The sequence below is a fragment of the Thermothelomyces heterothallicus genome (genome assembly GCF_042370625.1).
Source record: "Thermothelomyces heterothallicus CBS 202.75 unplaced genomic scaffold P884_scaffold_21, whole genome shotgun sequence".
Taxonomy (NCBI): Eukaryota; Fungi; Ascomycota; class Sordariomycetes; order Sordariales; family Chaetomiaceae; genus Thermothelomyces; species Thermothelomyces heterothallicus.
Window position 1 is genome coordinate 155970 of NW_027192582.1, and position 17764 is coordinate 173733.

At 55.2% G+C, this 17764-nt stretch overlaps 5 protein-coding genes across 5 annotated transcripts; 4 read left to right on the top strand and 1 right to left on the bottom strand.

Moving 5' to 3' along the window:
• Positions 1-330: 330 nt before the first annotated feature.
• Positions 331-1500, top strand: P884DRAFT_262422 (uncharacterized protein). The gene has a single exon (XM_069441659.1). The coding sequence runs from the start codon at positions 517-519 to the stop codon at positions 1480-1482; it is 966 nt and encodes a 321-aa protein (XP_069295455.1). The 5' UTR covers positions 331-516; the 3' UTR covers positions 1483-1500.
• Positions 1501-1574: 74 nt separating this feature from the next.
• Positions 1575-2572, bottom strand: P884DRAFT_228293 (transcription initiation factor IID, 18kD subunit-domain-containing protein). The gene is made up of 2 exons (XM_069439712.1): positions 2300-2572; positions 1575-2230 (listed from the first exon to the last, which is right to left on the bottom strand). The coding sequence occupies exons 1-2, from the start codon at positions 2358-2360 to the stop codon at positions 1803-1805; spliced, it is 489 nt and encodes a 162-aa protein (XP_069295456.1). The 5' UTR covers positions 2361-2572; the 3' UTR covers positions 1575-1802.
• A 197-nt stretch (positions 2573-2769) lies between these two features.
• On the top strand, positions 2770-3863 carry P884DRAFT_262424 (uncharacterized protein). The gene is made up of 5 exons (XM_069441660.1): positions 2770-2867; positions 2990-3042; positions 3148-3204; positions 3292-3373; positions 3448-3863. Exons 1-5 carry the CDS (start codon positions 2865-2867, stop codon positions 3469-3471), a joined length of 219 nt encoding a protein of 72 aa, XP_069295457.1. The 5' UTR covers positions 2770-2864; the 3' UTR covers positions 3472-3863.
• Positions 3864-12647: 8784 nt separating this feature from the next.
• Positions 12648-14702, top strand: P884DRAFT_206289 (T-complex protein 11-domain-containing protein; the record flags this gene model as incomplete). Its single annotated transcript, XM_069438707.1, has 1 exon — positions 12648-14702. The coding sequence occupies one exon, from the start codon at positions 12648-12650 to the stop codon at positions 14700-14702; it is 2055 nt and encodes a 684-aa protein (XP_069295458.1).
• A 93-nt stretch (positions 14703-14795) lies between these two features.
• Positions 14796-15724, top strand: P884DRAFT_57364 (uncharacterized protein). Its single transcript, XM_069445970.1, has one exon. The coding sequence runs from the start codon at positions 14889-14891 to the stop codon at positions 15507-15509; it is 621 nt and encodes a 206-aa protein (XP_069295459.1). The 5' UTR covers positions 14796-14888; the 3' UTR covers positions 15510-15724.
• Positions 15725-17764: the final 2040 nt, after the last annotated feature.

The following is a 17764-nucleotide window of genomic DNA, read 5'->3' on the forward strand; positions in this document are numbered from 1 at the left end:
ACCCAATTACGCACTGGCTAGGTTGCCGAACGTTATGAGCAGTGAGCCTGAGAGCGCCATCTTGGAGTTGGCAGCGAGCGTTGGAAGTGCACGGTTGGAGTTGAACATTTCAAGGCATGTGCTGTGCGAGTCCTTCTCTGGTAAGTGCCGGCCAGATGGACTTTGGAGTCCAGGCTCGAGTCAACGGCTCCATCTTCTGCATGCCGAATCCCCGATCCCACTGCACCACCATTACCAAAGGTCGCTCCTGCTGAGTGTGAGAGACTTCGGTACAATACTGCGACTAAAAGCTTGGCAACGCTCCAAGCCCGGCATTTCCTAAAGGAGCTGGCCGATTCGCAACTTGTCTCCAATCTGAGTAATTCTGCACCTTTGGTTTTGTACAGGAAGAGAGAACGAGGTTGCAAAAAAGAGGCGAACTGAACAGTCGAACAAGCATAGGCTTCAAGGTGCTTCTCTTTTATTGCCAAACTTACGACAGCAGATTTGAATAAGATCATTGTCAGGCGTCACGGGATGCCCAGCAAACGTCCGGCAGCAGCGTGTGAATCGCTTGGTAGGCCACGTTCACTGAAACAGACCAAGTTGAACTTCTTTCCTTCCACATCCACTCCAAAACCGCAGCCAAAGAAGCCGACGTCTGTAGTAGAGCGTCACCAAGAAAGCCCGACCGCTACAGAGGACAGAGGTAGCAGGGCAGTCCCAGAAGGGCAGCACCGAGGATCAGACCAAACCGAACAGAGCATCACCGCTAAGAAACCCTCGACGAGCCCTTCTGAGCCCACTGAATCCGGGTCAACTCGCACCTCAATCCCCAAACCAGCCAAGTCACAAGTCCCGGCGGCGCCGGCGGCGGTGGCAGCAGCAGCAGGAACAGCAGCAACGAACATCACGCTCGCTCCAGACCCGTCACCGCCCACCGCCCGGATCCGCATCACCGACCGGGTCGGCGACCTGTTCGCGGCGCCGCCCAACAGCGTCCTCATCCACGCCTGCAACACGGTCGGCTCCTGGGGCGGCGGCATCGCGCTGGCCTTCCGCAGCCGCTACCCGGACGCCTTCAAGGTCTACCGCGCTCACTGCGCCCGCTCGATCCCCAACCGGCTGGTCGGCACCGCGCTGCTCATCCGCCCCCCCGCTGCTACTGCTGGTGGTGCAAAGGGAGGTTTCCGGGGGGTGGGGCACTACATCGGCTGTTTGTTCACCAGTCGGGGCTACGGCAGGTCGCGAGATCCGCCCGAGAGCATCCTGGGCACCACTGGACCGGCCATGAGGCATTTGATGAGGCTGATTGCGGAGGAGGAGGAGAGGACAGGGGCACAGATTGGGGAGGTGAGGATGTGTAGGATCAATTCGGGATTGTTTGCTGTACCTTGGGAGAGGACAAGGAGGGTGGTGGAGGAATTGGAGTTGGCGGAGGGAGAGGTGCCGGGGAATGCTGAGGGGGGTGTTGTGGAGGTTGTCGCTTGGGAGAGGGAATGATCGTGGGTTGATGCTGGCGTAAGGGAGGCGTTTGGGGCGGACCAGGACTTTAATAATATATTAAAGTTTTATATCGTTGAATTTGTCGAAAACCCAGCTTAATTTCCGTATCAGTCGTTGATCTCACCGCGGTAATATTAGGTGGAGAAGAGCACCCTCTGGCAATTTTTTTTGATAACCAACATACCCCCGAACGCCGTTTTATATGTTTCTCGTGATAGCCCAGCCCGTCAATCCAGCCCTAACGCCAACGCTATGCATAAAAAAAATACACACTCCAGCCGAAACAGACCGGTTCACCGCGGCCTCGCCTCGCCCTATCAGGATCCATCTCCGACTAAGTCTAAATCATCATCCCCATCCTCCAAGTCCTCCTCGCCGATTTGCATCTGCGACGTCGCCTTGCGCCCCCTCTTGGACCCGCCCTTCTCCCTGTCCTTCTCCGCGGCCTTTTCTTCCTTATCCGCGTCTCTGACCAGCTGCTCCTCAATATTGAACCCCTTGCGCGCGGCCTCGATCTCCTTCTTCTTCTCAAACATCTCCTGGATCTTGCCCATGTAGTCCGGGTTGCGGCGCATGGCGAACTCAAAGTCCTCGAACTTGACCTTCTGCCTCCCCGCGTGCTGCGCGGCGCGCGCCGCCTCGAAGCTGACGCCCTGGATGAACTCTGTCAGGATCTCGTCCAGCACCCGCACCGTTTCGTTGAGCGGCGCCCGCACGTCGCCGTGTCCGTAGAGGAGCTGGGCCACTGTAGCAGAAGGGGGCGTTAGGGTTCACGTCTTTTGGGGTCCACAAAACAAACGGGACCAAGCCGTACGCTCATTGTGGCCAAAGTTCATCTTGCCGACATTCTTGCCGGCACGAGCTCGCGGCTCCATCTTGACGAGCGTGAACTGGCGTCGTGGTGGTCGTGGTGGGAGGGAAGGGTGTTTTGTACCCTTGGGGTAGTAACCGGCGTGCTTCGAGTTGCGGCGGCGTTTGTATTTGATGGAATTTGGTATGGATCAATAAACCGCAATCAGCCAGGCTCGTAAATCCCGTGGGGGATGTGCTGGCTGATGAGAAATGTTGACTTCGAGGCGAGTTCACGGAGGTTCGGTGTTGCATTCGAGGAAGGCGGAACGAAGGTGAGGCTGCTATCTTCCCCACAATTCCTTGTGGGGTCTGCGACCTCATGCAGCCGCAGGCTCCATCGTCAAGCTGGTCCCACTCACCAAGGCACTCTTGGGCGAACTTGGGGATTCTGTGAAGCAGGAAATGGTGTCAGGAACAGCTCCTCCTACCCAAAGTGCCCAGCATTCGGTTCCAAATTGTGAAGCCACAACAACACGCTACACCAACTCGCCGTCGACTGCAGCTTCGCTTATTGGAAGGACCACAAGATGGTATTTCTCCAGTTTCTCGCAAGCCAAAAAAAAAAAAAAAAAAAAAAAAAAAAAAAAAAAAAAAAAAAAACAAAAAAAACCGAATGAGCAGCATCCCAAGCTAACCCCGTCCTCTCGTACAGACCGCGCTGTTCAACTTCACGAGCCTCCTGCTCGTCATCCTCCTTCTCATCTGGTATGTCAGCTCGAAACTACTCCTCGACAACAAACTGCGATATTTTCGCGACCCGATTGTCTCCAGGCCCCGTCAACACTGAGAATCTAACTCGCTCCGTCGCAGCACCTGCGCCTATGTCCATCAGCTCTTCCCCGCCATCCTCGACCGGAATAAGACAGGGTTGGTCTCTTACGAACCCGCGCCGAAACGGCGCAACAGTGTTTTTGTTTTCGGGATTGGTGCTTACACACGCACTCGCGGCGACAGAATTACGGGCACTTTCTGGAAGTGCGCTCGAATAGGGGAAAGGCTGAGTCCCTACATTAGCTTGTGTTGCGGGTTTATGGCGGTAAGAGCATCTCCGCACGAGCCCAGGTGCATGGGCGTAACGAGACGGAGTTTGCACAGGCTAACGCAGTGCAGATTTCCATCTTTCTGGGCATGTAAGGGGACTTTCGATATCACGAGGCGGAGGCCACCGCCACAGCAAACTTTGCGAGGAGTTTGGGATTCGGGGCGTTGCTGTCATTGTTTGGTTCCTGGGAAGATTTACGACTTTATTGACGAATTCTTTGGCATTTAATGATAGCAAGCAATGGGATGTGTTTGCGGGCAAGAAGAATGACGGTCGGGGGTGACCATTGCGCACCAAGGGATCCGGTTTGCCCCTTCAAATCGGCCATCAATGGACGCGAGAACAAAAGCGCTCCGTCAGTACAAAAGCGGCATCCCTTGCACCCCACAGCTTCGCCGCGACATTGAACGACAAACGCCGGACTCTTGTGCCTCTGCCTGAGCAAAGCCTCCGGGTTTGTGCTGTGTTTGCCTTACAGTTCCACAACGGAAAAAAAAAAAAAAAAAAAAAAAAAAAAAAAAAAAAAAAAGAATCCACAGCCAAGCCGCATGTAATTTGCCCGCAACGTCAGGTGAAAGAATCGGTTCGAGTCAGAAGGGATCGAAAGTCCGGGAAACTGCACTGCTTCGGGCAATTCGAGATCGGATGTGACGTGGGTTTCGAAGCAAGACAAGCCGACTAGGGCAGAGCCATCCCAGGCTATAACTCGTAGAAAGAGGAGAGAGCCAGCTCTAGGCACGGGCCAAAGAAGATTCATGCCGCGAGCCGCGGCTGGCTACATTAGAATCGGGCACAGGACATGTCATGTAGGGGAATTTTGCGTCATTCAGAAAAGATGTTTACTGGTCCTGTCCAAGAAGGTAAAGGGGTAGGGGAAGGGTTGAGGGCTTCATTTCCCGGTATGCGGGCTTCCTTCGGCCGCCTGGTTGCCTTGTATTCCATACCCGTCATAATATGGGTGTCTTCAGCGGCTGGTGTTTCGACACCGGCCACGTAAGGAAATCGACGGAGAGCTCCAGGGCAGCGAGGCTTGTCCGTCATCCGCAATCCGATCAATCGAGAGGCTGGCACGCCCGGTTCGTTATCGTTATCGTTTACAGCCTTAAAGAGCCGTAACGAAGCCTCATGCGGAGACTCGCGACGCTCGTCGTCGTCCAATCCTTTGGGCCAGCCTCACGAATGTCCTGACACCCCACCTAAAGATTGGGCAGTCACATTTGGCGAGGCGACAGCGCGGCAACCGCGCAAGGTATCCACGGTCCACAACCCCTCAAGTTCTGGCAGAGAGACGGAATGTCGCAGTAAGAAAAGGTCGAGTCGCGTGGTATCAACCCGAGTTCGCCCATCACGCACGACGTTTCAAACTCGTGAGAAGCAAGTGACAGACGGGTTGCCGCAGACGGGAGAGGAAAGGACCAAAGCAGAGGGAAGGGCCAAAGCCATATCACCCCGGCCGGGCCAAAAGTGGCTATTGTGGGATGCCTGAACACCTCTCTCTCTCTCGCGCTTAAAAAGTGATCTGTGGCTTTCCTATCCGGGCAGGCAGTGGCGGACCGCTTCGTCTCGAAAGAGATCCTTTTTTCTGCTATCGGTACCTCATCCATTTCCTGCGCATGGCCGGACGAGAGAGACGACCGTGCGAAGGAAGAATCATGGTTAGTTAGTCGGCTGACTCCAAATTTAGAGCTTGGTGCTGGGTTGGTCTGTCAGAAAAGTAAACAAGTGGCTCCTGCAGCATGACAGTAGGGGTATACTTGCAATGCATATAACACTACGGTGGTTGGTGAGGCTTGTGCTGTAAGGAGGTTACATCGCGCTTGCGGTCTTCTACAGTGTAGGAGAATCTTGAATCATGAAGCTGCAAGCCGCAGCAACGCAGCGCGGAGGATCTGGGTGCTGGCCAACTGACAAGGCTGGTTTAACCAACTACTGGAGCCTCTCGAATGGCTGGCTTAATTCAGTCGAGTCGAGTTACGGAATATGTGCGTGTGTGGCATGGAGAGTTGCAACGTGCAAGGATACATAGTTAAATAATTGGCGTATTTTTATATAGTTAAAGGGAATGTAAGCAAGAAGGTGAGACTCCACTAGTTATTCCGTACGCTACCGGGGATCGCTGTTGGCTGATACAACATGGTTGTATAACGACCGGCTACGTACACAGTAGTTAGAGACAACTTGGATTGGCGCAAGCAGTACGGACTACTCCGTACGGAATTCTGCATAATGAAGCACGCCTGGTTTCTCTCCAGATTGGTTGGACGGCTCCTGAAACAGGATGACCGACATGGCCGGTTGGGGTTAACTTGAAACAGGCGCTGGAGCCTTTTTGCCTGGCCCAAGCGGAGAAAGTTGAACAGCACGGCTTACCAAGCACACTATGCAGCAGAGGAAACAGGGTTGAAGCTTCTGGATGAAATGCCGTTCACGGCCTTACCGTGCGCTGATCCGTGGTTTCATCCAAAAACCGTGCCCGTTTCTTCTGCCGGCCACCGCCGAAATAAACTCCACGCGCGAACCGAGGCAGAGCGCGCTTTGTGTCTGAGAAAGCTGCAGGAACAAGTCAGATCTCGACCGGATGCTTTGATCCAGCATTAAATGTACCGCCTTGCATGGACTCATTACCTATTTAGTCTACGTACTGTACAGCAGGCCCCGGGCCCGGGCAGGCGGGGGTGGGCAACGGGATCGGCTCGGGCGAGTCGCGGATGAGACGGAGACGGAGACCTGCTGCGTAGTGTGCAGGAGGCAGGCAGCAATCTAGAACGGCGCTCTTGCCGACGGAGGACGGGGCGGGGCTGGGGCGAGTCTCAAAAACAAGATGCACCCTGTTCTGGGAAGGCGACTCCTGGCTTTGTACACCCGTAGTGCAACCTCCATGCAGCAGACACCGACGGCGACGTTCTCGCCCTGCCTCCTAAAGGTTTGAAGTCCGGCGTCCCGCAGGTGCTTTAATTAGTTTCCTGAGGCCCTCGTCGGGTACGTAGTGAAGAGGCGTCGAGATCTCCGAGCGTCGACGACGGCGCAGGCGTCAACAGAACATGACGACGAGGCATCACTTAAGTAGTACGGTGTATAGTTATTAACTATATTGTTTTGAGAAGTAATGCTCTCCCCGTAATATCAGAATACCGCCTTTATGAGCTGGGGGACCTGAGAAGGGAGACTGATAGCGCGACGAAGGGCATGTGCAGGTATCAGGTATATGCATCATACTTGGCCCCTCTCGGTCGTCTACTAAGAGCACGTCCGGCGTCAAGTGGTGGGGCCATCGTCGGTGCCCCCGGACGCGGCGGTGGCAATGGCAACGGCGGCGAAACAATCAACTGTGCCGCGCAAGGCAGCCACAAGTGTTGGCCTCGTTTAGCGGAGCGTTCAGTTTAGCAAACAGGAAGGCATCATCAGCCGCCACCACCGTCAACCCTCGGTCCACCACCGCCTGATGGCCCAGCTGCGGTGCAAGATTACCACGGTACTCCGTAGTGTCCGAATTACATTGCACAATGAACGCGCTGTACTCGGTGCTGCGCGACGAGGAGACGACGGCGGTTTGGGTTTCGGATGACGAGGCTCTGAACGGAAAAGGAGAAACCGTCACATCATCTTGCTGCCCTGCTTGTTCACCGCTCTGGAGCCCCCCCCCCACGGTTGAAACCCAAAAAAGATGGAGAGATACAGGCGATGCACGCGTGCTACGCAGGTAACTTCTGTACTCCCTCCCCTTCTCTCCCCCCAAAAAAAAAAAAAATCTGTGCAAATACACTACACTACAATACGGACCTGCCTCTATACGTACCTTACAGACATAGGGGTAAGTTGCATCTGGGGTCGCGCTGTCGCTGCAAGCCTAAGCAAGCGAACTCGTTCGCTTTCGTTTCTGCAACATGAACCATGTCTTTTTTTGCGCGTCAGGTTGCGTTCACCATGGCACACGCCGGCATTCTCTCTACGTTACGCAGTACTCTCAGGGCATCGCACATGAGAGCTAATCTCAACATGCAGGTCGCGTGCACACACCAGGCCAGGATCCAAGCATCCCGGCTGCAGCGGTTGGTCGGGACGGTGTGGGATGGTTGATTCGCTAAAATGGCGGCCAATCTCGCGACTTGGCGGGCCCGCGGCCACATGGCTCATGCCGGGATCTGGATCCGCCCGCCTGGAAATGAAAGTCGCCCAGTTTCCACTTCACCACGCTAACAGTACTCTGTAATCCGTACATCAGGAAGCAGAAGCATCTGGTACTTGTATACTGGCGACGTCACGGCCTCCCATCTGCACCTTCAAGTCGACTGGGTAAAACGCTCCTGTTGCTGCACCTGCGATTCCAGTTCATTAACCCATCGCTGGGCTGAACAAATTGTGCAGCTGCCAGCCTTCCATTCGTTTTTGGGGGGCCATGATTCCTCTGGCCCTGAGATACAAACTGCGGTAGGAACTAACTACTCCGTATTTGGGTCACCTGCACGGTGGCCACAAAGTTGCCGAGATCTGGATTCGTTCGATGCCTCCGTCGCTGCTTGTGGGCCTCTTCCCCTCTGTGGCAGGCCCCTTGGCGAAGGGTCGGCAGATGCCGCAGTAGAAAATACAAGTAACGTTCGGTACGCTACCGTAGTGTAGTGTAGTGGTTCTCGACCACCGAGCTCTCCGGCGTCGACCAGAAAGGACAAGCCCAAACGCCGAGACGGGGGGTCGGACCACTTGTGGTGCGCTCGAGCAAAAATTGCCAAGCGACGGTATGCCAGCTAGCGTATGCCGTATTTTAGCGACTGCGACCGCTAGCGTCATGGGCCTCCACATGCAGCGTCGTCGGCGCGCTACCATCGCGTCAGTGACCTGCAAAGAGCCGACAGGTGGCAAGGAGCAACGAGAGACACTCAGACTCGCGTAGCAAGCTGAAGCGCTGAGCTGCTCCTGGACGCCCGAGACACGCAGCAGTCCCGCGGAGCGAAGTGGGGGGGAGGGGGAAGAAAAGGTTGCGAAGTGTAAAAGTGGCTGGAGAATGAATGGAGCGGGACAGTTCCAGTCGCCTGGAACCTCCCAAAATAATCCTGATCATCAGTCTGGTGGCAGTAGTTCAACTTTTGCCGATCTGGTTTGCGATGATTGGGACTAGCGCCTCCAGCAGGACGCTAGTTACCTTATGTAGCATACATAGTGGTGTACACTACACGCTGTGAATTCCGCATTGATGAGCCCCATTTCCCGGCGCGCCTGGTAGTTAGTTAATTGCGATGTTGCTTTCTCACTCGAGCAGTCGCAGGTTGTCCTCTGCAGCTCTTCATTCAGCCCCCAAGGGGCCAGCAGATGACTCAGGACAGAATCCTTCCATGCTTGTAAAAGTACATACATCCAGTCCTTTTACAAGCACCCGTAACCCGGCCTAGTGCCTATGCATGTTGATGCCTGCGGACTTCTCCGGCATGCCTTGATTCCTTTTACACTGCCTAGTGTACACTACATTAGTGCAAGCGGTCTAGGAGGGCCAGCCATGCCGAGTCGGGGGCCGTGGAGACGACTTGATGTTCGAAAATCGTCGATCGCATCTGCAAAGATCAGGCAAGCGATCCTTCCCACCCCTGAACAAAACTCGAGGGGGCGGGCTCGTGCTCTCGAGAATTGACAGCGATTGCCCTCCCAACTCTCGATGCCGTAGCCCCGGCCGCCTTTTTCTCTTTTCCTAATACTACGCAGTACACCACAATTTCGTACAACACTATAAGTGAGTAAGTGTACCTATGTGCAAGATGGTCGATACATCGAGTGCGTTTGATTAGTGTGGCCGCACCGGCCTGTGCACTTGACTTACCTTCTATGCTAAACGACGTATAGACAGGTGTGTATGTATGTACGGATTACTTTGTCAGACGGCAGCCGAGGATCGGATCGACGCCGGGTGAAGCTGATTCAGAGCCACAACGGAATGCACGAAACCCGCCGGCACTGACGGCGCTTTATTAACGCGACCTGAGGATGACATGACATGCGGATTAGCGGCAGCCCGAGCGCGGCACCCGACATCGAGTTTCGAAAGTAGCAAGATGCCCGGCCAACGTAAGCACGTCGCATTACGGGGGTACTTTACTACAGTAGGCAGTCCGTTAACACCACTCCGTAATGACGAACAACAACCAACCATGGCAAGTCGATCCGCCCAAGGTAGAGCGAAAACGGTTCAAAACGTTGGCCAGCGGGTGTTTGCCGCATCCGCTACCGCTAATCCTCGCCGCAGTGCAGCGCAACCCTGCCCACGCATTCAAGCATTCAAGCGTTCCCGCCAGAGGGGCGAGGGCGAAGTGCAGGCCGATGAATCATGTCCCGACAGCGCAGAGCTCAGCAAAGCCAGGCAAAAACGGTTCCGGCCCAAGCAGCCCACCGGCTCACCTTGGCTGGCTGGCAGACTTCCATCGATGCCCAGCGAACGACTGGCATCCCCCGATGGGACAGCACCCGGCACCGCTAAAACTCTTTAAGGTGGTCTCATTTCGGCGTCGTAGGTGTGTGGGCGTGGTGCGCCAGCAAAGATGTGCTGCATGCGCGAGTTTGCCCACTCCACGTACGACTGAGCTGTCTGTCCACCTTTGCTGACCTGACCGCCGCTGACACTTGGTACACTTGGTGGTGTACGAGTGAGGGTACGGAATAGACACACTACGTTACCTTTCATTGCGTATGTAATCTGTACAGTACCGAGTATAGCCCACCCGGCAGGTCGTGCAGCAAACCAAAAGGTGCCAAAAGGAGCGAAACTTGGCAACGGTGAGCCAGGCCCCGTCCAAGGTTCATTACCGGCCAACTGTCATCCCACGTCGTCCCACCGATTGGCTTCCTGGCTTTTTGGCTTCCGCCGAGTTCAAAAGTGATGTACCTCAGGCAGGTATTGTACCTACGAGGTACATACCTGGTAGTGAGTTCGTTCAATACCGCAAGCTGTAGTGTACGGATTACATATAAGTACACCCAGAATACCTTCCTGTCCGCTTCATTTTCTGGTCTCGGCCGGTCGTACTTCGCGGATAGAACACCCGCCACACACACAGACATACACGAATAAAACCAAAACCAAAAGAAAAGCGACTACGTCGTGGTGGCATTGTCAGCCCACTCGGACCGCGAGTCGTCATATCTTCAAGCCAAACCTCGGCGTCGTCTCTAACACACCAATGTACACACATTCTAAAGTTACAGGTCCCCGAGATAGGTACTGTACCTACCCATATGAAGTGCACGCAGTCAGAGACGGCTCAATGCGCGGCTTGCCTGATATGGGTAAGTTACCTTTTCCCTCGGTGGCCCAGAACGAAGAAACACGGCTGCACCATCGTCTCGAGGCGAAGCGGTGCCTGGCACGCCTCACTCCCACTCCTGGAACCCCGTCCCAGCCAGTGGACCCGCTTCCATCATCGACGAGCGGACATTGTGCCACCACCTCAGTTACCCACTACAGAGTACGCGAGCTCGAAGCACTCGCTGCGTCCTACTGTGTACACTAAGATGTCAAGAAATAAGCCCCTACGGGGGTGGCTCTATCGAACACCTACCACTTACAAGTATGTACATACATGCGTACATACGCACGCGAAAACTGGGCATGGCGGTTAGTGCTCGGGTCGCCATCTTCTCTCTCTCTCTCTCTTTTTCATCGTTCCCTTTGTGCTGCCTGCTGGGTGCAGTGCAGTGGTAGTCTGCTGTGCTGGCGAAAAAAAAAAAGAAAAAAGAAAAAAGAAGAGAGAGAGAGAGAGAGAGAGAGAGAGAGAGAGAGAATAACGAATGATGGGAGGGAGAGAAATTCCACAAACTGCAAAAACTAAAAAACAAAGTTACTTGGTTCTGCTGTCCTCAGGAGGGGCCTAGCGGTGCTGGTACTGGGTGCGCGCTGTGCCAATGCTGCGTCTAAGGCAAATCCATACAACTACGACTTGGTACGTATAGTAGTGTATCAGGGATGTATGTAGTGTAATCCGTAACAAGTACATACAGTACGGGAACTGCAGTTGGTCCCCGGCGCGGCAACTGTTTGGGGGCGAGCAGCGCCCACTTCCAGGTCCCACGGCCCACAATCCGTGTTCCAGAGATGCCAGGTGATGGCGGTGGCATGGCACGCCCCTGCTTCTTTTCCTGGATCCCGTCGCTTTGAAGTCCACATCCCTTCCACCCGTGGCTACAAGGATCCCGGTCTCTTCCCCTTTCGTCTTTTTGCCTTTTGCCATCCATCCCTCGTTCTCTCCCTTGCCGTGTACCGTAATAAATAATAATCGACGCCGTACCTTTTCCAAACATCCCACTCGTTTGGTTTTCCTTCTCGCTCCTTCCGTTCCCCCTTTTTTATTTACCTGTTCCAGTTCTGCTGTCTTGTTTGCGCCGACCCGCCACCTGCAGCACATCCCTCGTCGCAAGTGCCCAGTGTCATCCCATCATTCGGCATTGGCCCTTGCCTCACCGCCGGCACGCATACAAGTCACATAATTACTGCACTTGGGCTCCGATCTCCACGCCCTGCCCTGCCTAAAGGTACTGCGCGTGCATGCAGCCCTCGAGCACTTCGCCCACCGCTCTAGCTCTCTGCTTCCGTGCTCCCGTCGTCGTTCCTTCCGCGAGTCTGCTCGTCTTCCCCCCACTCCCCCAACACGGTCACATAAGAGAGGGCTTCCGGGACCTTTGACCACACTTTTCCCCGAGAAGAAGAAGTACCCATTCGAGCTACTTTCAACCTTCACTTCGGCCTGGCACAACCCGGCACATTCTGTTCCGTACCAGTGGGTGCTTCGTTCTGTGCGCTTCCGCCGACCCTTTCCGAGGGATCTCCCAGATTTGAAGGAAACTCGCCAGGACTCTTGCAGGTACGCCGCCCGCTCTCTGGCTTCTCCAACCCTCCTTTTTCTCTGCAAATCTCCCCCCCGTCCACCGCTGGTTCCTTCCCGAGGACTTCCCGACGACAGGGGACTGGTTGCAACTACATCGCCTCATGCAGCCAGCCGCTCTCACGAGGCCTCGTCTCCGGATTGTGTCGCCCACCGCTTCGTTTGCCTTCACGCCTTTGCCCGCTCGTTCCTGTGCGCCCCAAGGTCTTTTGTTGAATTCTTCTCTAACTCGGTCATTACTTAGCAACTTCCCATCTGCCGCTTGATATACTTGCAGAAGCAAACCGGTTTTGACACAATTATCCGACCCTTCCTCATCTCTCCCTGACCCTAAACGACGCTTCGCCGACGCCCAATCTTTTTGAGTTTTGGGGTAATCCACCGGAACAGCCGCTTCTGTCGCGAGGAAGATGAGCGATCAGGGTGCTGGTGGAGGGATTGAAAGCCACATGTCGACTCACAGGAGACAGGACTCCGGAGAGGAGCCATTACCGACAGAGCCCGCCCCGGAAAAGAGGGCGCCGGCTTCTGAATCAGATACGGAAGAGCTCACCCCCCCTCCGCAAGATTTGCCGAGAGGGTCGCGGAAGCTCAGCCAGAGTGGATCGAACCGGGGCGCGCGGGCTGTCAGTCCTGCCCAAGGACTGTCCAGGAACCCTTCCACATGCTCAACCAGTTCGAACGCCAGACCACATGCCGAGTACCTTCCGGCACGCACGCCCGGGCTGGAGCAGCGGCATTCACCGCCGACGTCACACCCCAACATTGCACCGAGCCCGCAGTTAGAACCCCCGGTGACCAAGGCAACCCTCAGCGAACTCGACGTGCAAAAGATCGTACATAACCCCAAGCTTCGCCATGACATCAACTTCGATCCCGAGCTCCACTTCAGGCCGAACCTGGACGGTGATAAAGGAAAGAGGAAACAGGAGAAGGCGAACCAGTTCTGGAACACCTTGTACGAGCAGCTGGTGCTCTTCGTCACGGACAGGGAGACATTTCACGCCAGGTACGGCCACGGGGACTGGTGTCTACCGGTACTCTTGAGGGCAGTCAGGGATATTATCGAGACCTTGGTACCGCAGCGGGATCGTGAGCTCCTCAACGAAGGGCTGAACGTGGATCTGCTGATGCAGCAGTTTAACCGCGGCGTTGCCGACCTGGAGAAGCTTGCGTCATGGCTGGCGAGCGTCCTCAAGCTTCACTGCGCCCCGATGCGCGACGAGTGGGTCGACGAGATGTACCAGGAGTTGAGCAACGGAAACCGCAACAACGACATGGGGGAGCTCGTCAAGGGGATGCGCAGCCTGCTCAGCGTGCTCGAGGCCATGAAGCTCGACGTGGCGAACCATCAGATCCGATGCCTGCGCCCGGTGCTCATCGAGGATACGGTCCACTTTGAGCAGCGCTTCTTCTTGAGGAAGATGGAGTCGAGGAAGCTCAGCATTGCTCCGTCCAGGATGTGGTACCGCGCTGCCCAGGAGTACACGGAGCGTCTGTATGCGGGCTCGCCCATGCCGCACCTGCAGGCATTTGGCGAGATGGCTGTCTTCTTCGAGGCCTTGTCCAGGCTGCTTCTCCCGTCCACCTGCCTCAAGGCGATCCCCCCGACCTTCGTTTTCGACGAGGACCGGATACTCAAGCTGCGCTCCGACATGCACGACAGCATCTGCCTGGAGATCTGCATGCGCAAGTTCGAGGAGCTAGAGCGCCTATCGAGGGTGACGCAGCTGTACGCCAGGATACCGTCATACGTGAGCGAAAACGTCGCCGGCAATCGGTCATCGGGCGACTTCAACTTCATGGCGGCCGCCGCTGCCACCTCTCGCCCGACCAGCCTCGCGTTTAGCGACAACAGCTCGGCCTTCTCCTCGCCGCGCAACTCTGGTTTGTTTGCGCAACCGCCCGCTGCAGACTCGGCCGACCCGCGCTCCAGGGTGTCCGAGCTCTACAGCTCGCTCCTCGCGCTGCTCCACACCGCGTGTCCGGCCAGCAGCCCGGCGGAGCGGTGGAAAGGGCTTATCCCCTCGATGGCCCTCCAGATCCTGCGCTACGCGAACGCGCCCGCATCCCTGCCTGGCTTTGAGAGCCAGTTGGCCGCGTGTCTGGACGACGTGAACTCGGACCTGTTCCGCGAGGTCGAAGCCCACTTCCAGCGGCGACTGCTCGCCGAGCTGGCCCGCCGCGTCGCCGAGTTCAAGAACCTGTCGGGCGTCGCCCTCTTCTCGCACGCGACTGGCGGTCGCGTCCCACGGCGCTGTGGCGGCTGTGGCGACCAGGGGCGGCCCGCCGGCACGTTATTTGGCGGCGAGGTCTCTCGCGAGCCCCGTGACGACGCTGGCGTCGACGACATGGCTGTCCGCCTGGCGCACCTGGGCGTGCTGCACTGGCGCGTGTGGGCGCCGCTGGCGTACGAGGGGGATATCGAGAGCGAGCTGAGCGCCATGCAGAACTCGATGATCTGAGAGTGTGTTTACAGACGCCGGGGGGGCAGTCTCCTCCTCCTGCGGTTGGCTTTTCTCATCCCCCAAGCCCGATCACACTGCTACTTTCCGCTTCTTCGAACACGACAACCGGCCAACCTCCAAGACGGTGCCTCTTGTGACCATACGACTACTACCACCATACCACCTTTTAATCAGAGATAACCCATGGGCACGAGGAGAAACTGGTTTAGCACGCTGGCCGCTCGTGCTCTCCCCGACTCGGCTCCCCCTTACTACTCAACATTTCGCGGATTGTCCTCTACCGCCTCTCCCACTCTCTTCTCTTACATGCATCATCATTATCATCATCATCAGAATACCCACACTTCATCTACGAAGTTTAATCTGCATTTTCCTTTTTATTTCTCGAGGTTCGACCTATCCAGTCTGGTTCTGGCCGTTTGGTGTCTTTTACTTTGGAGTGGATGGTCGAGAGAAGAGCATGGAGCTTTCTTCTTTTACCAGTTGATGTTGGTTTTGCAAGCACACAGAGCATGGCGTTTTTTTTTAACTTTACAAGATCTTGTTGTTTTTCCCCCTTTACCTCGCCCGTTTCCCTTGCCTTTGGATGGCTTCATTCCAGGGGCAGGAAAGAGAGCGGAGCGGGTAAATTATTGGGTGGAAGGAAGAGGCAACAGTGGCTTTGTCTTTCCGGATCGCTGGGTGTATCCTTTTGAATCTTTACGGAGTTTTTCGCAAGAAATCGTGTTACCTGGGGGAGATACCAACCAGCAGTTGGGTGAGACAAGCCCTCCTGGCAGTGAATTGATGTGGGGAGATTCATAGAAGAAGAAAGGGATTGGTGAATTAGATCGTTTTAGGTCGTTTTTCTTGCTGGGTGGGCTGCGGCTAATGGTTGAAGTTGGCTTGGCTTTTGGAGTCTTTTGACTTATTCTTATACTAGACAGAAACGGAGAGAAAGGGGAGAGGGAACTGGAAAGAAATGGCATTATACCACGTCCATCCAGGCGTTAATCCAAACATTACCAGCCTACGAAGACCATGTTTGCAGTGGCTTTCCCGACGATAGCCGTGAGTGCATTTGCTGTTGGCATAGGCGCAATGGCCTAGGCATGCCTGCCCTTCCCGCTCTCCACCATCTATCTAGACTTGCTGCCCAAGTCTTGGTCCCTGCCAACCAAGACAACCCTGCCGTGCTTCAGGATGACGTGGCGTGGAGACGGGAGACGTAGGAAAAAGGGTGATGGAAGGGGGGGTTGGGCGGGAGGAAACAAAAGGAAAGGAAATAACTACTGTTGCGGCAAGATAGCTAGCTGTGCCGCTTCCTTCTCCGCCGTCGTGTAGTTAGTTATGCCAAGTGCAGACGGGATCCAGTGTGTGCGCTGTTGGCCGCTCGCGGCGGCGACGTGCCTCAGTCTCAAAGACAGCCACTTTAAAAACCATGGGTCCTTCCACTTTGCAAGTCCGTAATGGGCCTCTTTGTAAATACATACATAGTTACTGCGAGTACAGCATTATCCCACCCTCGTTCTCTCTGTATTCCGTGCCTCCTACTTGCTTCCCTCCCCCCCCCCTTTTTACTAACATGTCTGTGTTTTGCTTGTTGGCTGGCCGAAACGCGGATACGGCGTCTCGGTGGGTTACATACATACATAGAGTAGTTAATCTGTACACTAATAACTAAGTAGGTGCGTGGCGCGAAGAGGGCAGGGGAAAAGGAAGGGGGAAGGGAGGGGTCCAATCCGTTAATGCCACTCCGTATTCCGTACATGCATGCTCCGTTCATAGGTAGTAATCTCCTGCCTGCATCTTACTTTCTTTCTTCTTTACTCCGTAACTATCTTGGGGCCTATTCTGGGGTGCCCGGGTCTCGAGCGAGTGGCTGAGAGGGATCGCGTGGCTCCGGGGGGTTGCAATAAGGAGAATGAGTACGACTGCGCAATGTGAAACGCCAAGGGGGAGCGAAATGAAAGAAAGTTTAGTTGAAGTTCATTATTTGTTTTGATAGAAAAAACAAGCAAAAAAGAAAAGAAAATCTGTGTTTCGTATAGACAAATCTTGGGTTGGAAATGTCAGAGTTCGGAGAAGTACGTTTGTATGTATTCATGTAATCTATGTATGCCCATACGGAATAGTTAGTGTACAGTCGCGCAGAATCTGGATCCTGGAGACCCTGACGTCAGGGGACAGGGCACAAACCGCGAACGTGTGGGCGAACCCCTGAGCCCCAACATTCGGTTCCCCATTTGGATTCGAGAAGGTCTCGGGTTACACGACTGCGCGCAAGTGCAGGCGCGGCCGAGAAAAAAACTGGGCTCTGCGCCAAAGACCCGGAAGGGAAGGGTGGGGAGGGGGAGTTTAGTTCGTAGCAAAGTTCGTTCGCGTACTTGTGGTGACGTGGATTGCCGTTGTATCCGTTGCTTCGGGTTTTCCGAGGATCTGTTCCGTAGTTAGTTATTCCGTACCTGACTCTACCTGATACTACACACTACTGCAGTAACGAACCCACGCCCCCACGTAGCCGAATCAAGATGGGGGCCGCGAGGCCTCGAAATCCCGTGAAACATTGCCGCGGATCTCAGGCACCTGTTTCCTTGTCGTGCCTGCTCGATTCGTCATCCACTCCGCGCCCAACTGAGCCTATTACTCGTGGCACCCTCCCACCTGGCCCGAGCACCTTTAACAGAGTAGGCGCGGGAAGAGGGGGGAAAGGAGGAAGGAGGGAGGAGGGTGGCGGGGGTGGTGGCCTGTAGCCCAACGCATCCCGTCTCGCCCTCGTACATAATCTTGTCTTCTTCTCTTTTCATTGCTCTTCTTTCTCTCTGCGCTGTATCGAGAACTGTACTCCTCCGTATGTTCCAAGACGTACTCCCAATCCATTACCGCCAGGGGAGTATAGCCACACGTGCCTTTCCCTGCTCTCCCCTACCACCCAACAACCTCCGACGCTGAACAGGTGAAGGGCGTGTTGATCGACGAATCGTGGTCTTGCAAGAAACGATTGTAGATCTCCCTGCTGTTTCTTTTCCGCATCTGGATGCATGAACGAGCCCGGAAAGAACGTATCTTCCCCAAAAAAA